Source organism: Perkinsus marinus, assembly GCF_000006405.1.
Source record: "Perkinsus marinus ATCC 50983 genomic scaffold scf_1104296934246, whole genome shotgun sequence".
In the NCBI taxonomy this organism is placed as follows: Eukaryota; Perkinsozoa; order Perkinsida; family Perkinsidae; genus Perkinsus; species Perkinsus marinus.
Genome location: NW_003214886.1, coordinates 1 through 4,904, shown reverse-complemented (window position 1 = coordinate 4,904; position 4,904 = coordinate 1). Strand labels below are relative to the sequence as shown.

The 4,904-nt window shown below is 41.1% G+C and overlaps 1 protein-coding gene across 1 annotated transcript; it reads right to left on the bottom strand.

The window, feature by feature from the left end:
* Positions 1-1,407: 1,407 nt before the first annotated feature.
* Positions 1,408-2,228, bottom strand: Pmar_PMAR004698 (hypothetical protein; the record flags this gene model as incomplete). The annotated part of the gene is made up of 3 exons (XM_002785005.1): positions 1,408-1,483; positions 1,661-1,769; positions 2,147-2,228. The coding sequence occupies 3 exons, from the start codon at positions 2,226-2,228 to the stop codon at positions 1,408-1,410; spliced, it is 267 nt and encodes an 88-aa protein (XP_002785051.1).
* Positions 2,229-4,904: the final 2,676 nt, after the last annotated feature.

Below are 4,904 nucleotides of genomic sequence, written 5' to 3'. Positions count from 1 at the left end.
AGCTTGTCACAAGACCACCCACCGAACCACCTGTGGGGAAAAATATACGTGCGTTGGTGAAAATATGGAAAAATTTTCGGGAAATTGTTATTGGTTTCTGTACACTTCTACCCGAATTTCTATATAAACTTCTATAATTAATTTGAAAACTCCTGAGCTCAGCTGAGGAAAAGTAACACATTTTCCAACACCGATTTAACAGCAATACTAAGACGGCCCTATAATAGAGGTAATAGAAAACACTATAAAGTAGACTTTTCCGTTGTAGACCCAAATTGCGCGGTTCGATTCCCAGCGGGGACATTTTTTCCCGACAATTATAACTATCACAGATTATATTCTATATTATAGGATAATATAAAATCTAGGCTAACTATGGAGCGAGCGAAGCGAGCGGAGCATATACCGCAACAAGAGGCCTCTTCGCGTTGTGCGTGCGTGCAGAATTACTCTGGCTTAACTACGAAGCGTGGGAGGCTATCAGATAGATCAAACGACTCCCCTATATGCGGAGGTGTTGGGAAAAATCGGAAAACTCGATTATGCGAACAGCTCAAAGAGATATGCACGGAAAACTTTAATGATGGAGAAATGCCCTATCCGGGGATCGAACCGGGGACCTATGTAAAATTCATTGATTGAGTCCATGGACGTGAACTCAGTGAGCTCCGCCCCTTCGTCACGAAGGCCTAGTATAGAATCTATAATCTGTAATATTTCATAGTAATAATAGTAATATTTTCAGTAATATCAATTCATCATTTTTATAATTATTTTCCATTTATTTTTTCGGAAATATTTTTCAATAACATTCACAAACCATGCAAACCTCCCAAACACTGTAAACTTCCGATTTCGATCAACTTCGTTATTTCAATAAATTCACATGCAGTGTTGGAGTAGGAATATATGCTCGCTTTCCTCACCAGAGCCCAGGTATTTTCTGACTCGTTAAGTTTACTCACAAGTTCGGGTAGAGTGTACAAAAAAATCCCCAAAATTTCCTCATAAGTGTGACACTTATGAGGAAATTTTGGTGACACTTAAAGTGTCACCAATACAAGTGGATGACCATGTGCGTATTTTCTCATATGAAATCACGAAAGCGATCAAAAAAACGGCAAACATCTATAAACAAAAAGACTTACACGCCCAAGGTGGGAGCGGTTGAGCTCACAACAGTGAAGAACAGAACTACTGCGATACGTGAAGTGTGAAATATAGCCATACAGTATCTAAGTAGACATGAAGTGTATCTTTCTCGCTCAACCTAAAGATACTCAGCCGGAATCTTCAGCGTGCGTAGAATGCAAATATCAACTTTACATACGCCAAAATCAGCGAAATATTATCCGTGAAAATCCTTTCGAGATTCCGAATCGATTAGAAATGTGTTTTCACTCTGACTTACTGCATAACCCAGTACTGCACACCAGTGACAACAAAGTACAGCGCACAGAGGGCGAACGTCATACAAACGAATCTGAAAAAAACAGAGGGAAAAAATCAGAAAGTTTACATATATTTTGATTAAATTTCGATTTTCCCTATTTCACATACCATGAAAATCACCGTTCGAGACCAATTACCGCGCGCCACAAAATCACCCCGTAACAATTCTCGTTATATAATCGAATCTTCCACCCCCCCCCCCCCTTACAATGGTGATGCTAATAGGCGTTTGAGCTGTGCACAGAAGCCTTTAGGATGATGATGATGATGATGCTTGGCCGAGTCCAACAACCTCTGGCCAGGACCAGGAGAATAAGCTGCCAATATCGATGGTCTCCTACGAGGAGTAAACCCGAAGGATGGCATACGCTGACTGAGAAAATATCAAAATCGATCACCTGATCGATTTCACAAAACCCTCGAAAGGAACCCTTACATGCTTTTGCTGGCAGTTTCCGTGAACTCGTAATGATCCATCGGAACATCGATCAATCTCTTCTTAGTCTGATGCAAGTAGCGCGCGCCCTGGTAATCGATTTAAAGAAGAAGCAACTTACGAATAGGAAGCCTAACAAGATAGGTACAAACAGTACAGCCTGGAGGAAGAAGTTGAATCGCCACGTCAAATACAACGCACCACCGAATCGTGCAACTAGACCAGCTACCTGATCGGTGGAAAAAGCGCTCGCCCTACTAATCGATTTGCCACTGTGATGTTCTCCTACCAAATATCCAAGCATCGCTCCGCCTGCTACTGCGATCTGCACATACCCCATCCATTGAGTTTGGTTGTCATTAGGTGCAAATTCATCAACCCATACAGGGACCTATCATATGTGCCTCATCCTGTGAGGAAATATTGTACACAAGTGTCTCCTGTAATTTTTCATTCTTGTGGTACTTGCCTGAGGCAAGTTGCCTCCCTTGTTAGCCTAGCGTATACTTTATGATTACTGTATTGATCATTAGTTAAGAACCACTTATTTATAACTCTTGTTGAGTTATCTAATCCTAACACATCCGGACCTCAAGATACTCCCCCAAACTTTCATCTACTATGAAATCTTCCGAGTGCGCTTATAGTAAAATCAACAAGATACTTTCCATGTCCGATTCTAACCATGGGCCTCATCCGGACCTCAAGATACTCCCCCAAACTTTTATCTACTATAAAATCTTCCGAGTGCGCTTATAGTAAAATCGATAAGATACTTTCCATGTCCGATTCTGACCATAGGCCTCTTCCGGACCTCAAGATACTCCCCCAAACTTTTATCTACTATAAAATCTTCCGAGTGCGCTTATAGTAAAATCGATAAGATACTTTCCATGTCCGATTCTGACCATAGGCCTCTTCCGGACCTCAAGATACTCCCCCAAACTTTTATCTACTATAAAATCTTCCGAGTGCGCTTATTGTAAAATCGATAAGATTCTTTCCATGTCCGATTCTGACCATGGGCCTCATCCGGACCTCAAGATATCCCCAATCTTACATATATAATCGGGAAGGATTGAGTTATACCCGTCACGAATCGAAACATATATCTACCGGGAAAACACCATCACAGAATGCGCCTTGAAATTAACCCCGTCAACTACACCATCGATTTCGTCTTGCTCACGCTGAAAAATCCCAATGCTAAACTCTCGACAATCAACGACACCTGAAACCGGACATAACAAAATCAGATCGAAAATTTTACAGAAAATTCAGAAAATTTTTTTTCACCCTCGAATTTGAAGATGTTTCATCACATCCTGACAATGTTGGAAAATATGCACAAAGTCAACTGCATGTGTCGGTGACAATACGAAAATTCTGAAAAATTTCTTATTAATTTCTGAACACTTCTACCCGAATTCGTATATATTCTCCTACATTTTAGTGAGGAAACTCCTGAGCTCAGGTGGTGAGGAAAGCGATTACATATATTCCTACTCCAACACTGTATAGGAAACTCCTGAGCTCAGGTGTTGAGGAAAGCGATTACATATATTCCTACTCCAACACTGTATAGGAAACTCCTGAGCTCAGGTGTTGAGGAAAGCGATTACATATATTCCTACTCCAACACTGTATAGGAAACTCCTGAGCTCAGGTGCTGAGGAAAGCGATTACATATATTCCTACTCCAACACTGTATAGGAAACTCCTGAGCTCAGATGAGGAAAGCGATTACATATATTCCTACTCCAACACTGTATAGGAAACTCTTCTGAGCTCAGGTGGTGAGGAAAGCGATTACATATATTCCTACCCCAACACTGTATAGGAAACTCCTGAGCTCAGATGAGGAAAACGAACATATATTCCTACTCCAACACTGTATAGGAAACTCCTGAGCTCAGCTGAGGAAAGCGATTACATATATTCCTACTCCAACACTGTATAGGAAACTCCTCCTGAGCTCAGGTGCTGAGGAAAGCGATTACATATATTCCTACTCCAACACTGTATAGGAAACTCCTCCTGAGCTCAGGTGCTGAGGAAAGCGATTACATATATTCCTACTCCAACACTGTATAGGAAACTCCTGAGCTCAGGTGCTGAGGAAAGCGATTACATATATTCCTACTCCAACACTGTATAGGAAACTCCTGAGCTCAGGTGAGGGAAGCGATTACATATATTCCTACTCCAACACTGTATAGGAAACTCCTGAGCTCAGGTGAGGAAAGCGATTACATATATTCCTACTCCAACACTGTATAGGAAACTCCTGAGCTCAGGTGAGGAAAGGGATTACATATATTCCTACTCCAACACTGTATAAAAACTCCTGAGCTCAGGTGAGGAAAGCGATTACATATATTCCTACTCCAGCACTGTGTAGGAAACTCCTGAGCTCAGCAGCTGAGGAAAGCGATTACATATATTCCTACTCCAACACTGTATAGGAAACTCCTGAGCTCAGGTGCTGAGGAAAGCGATTACATATATTCCTACTCCAACACTGTATAGGAAACTCCTGAGCTCAGGTGCTGAGGAAAGCGAATACATATATTCCTACTCCAACACTGTATAGGAAACTCCTGAGCTCAGGTGCTGAGGAAAGCGAATACATATATTCCTACTCCAACACTCCCGCCCCATCGTACCGTAACAATCACTTTAGGTGAATATTTTTGAAATAAATATCCGGCAACTGGCGATGCTACCGTAAGTCCGGCAAATACTAATGCTCCTAATAGCGACTAAAAGGACATCATAAAACAACCAACCCTTCAACAACAAAAATTAGCGGTATTTCCGCAAGTGAAAAATTTTTACTGGGATATTTTTTTCCGATTTTTCGGTAAATAATAACCAAATTTTCCACTTTTCCGATTTTTCGGTAAATAATAGCCAAATTTCCCACTTTTCCGATTTTTCGGTGAATAATAGCCAAATTTCCCACTTTTCCGATTTTCAAATCATCATTCCAACTGCAATCCCAAGTGATATCCAA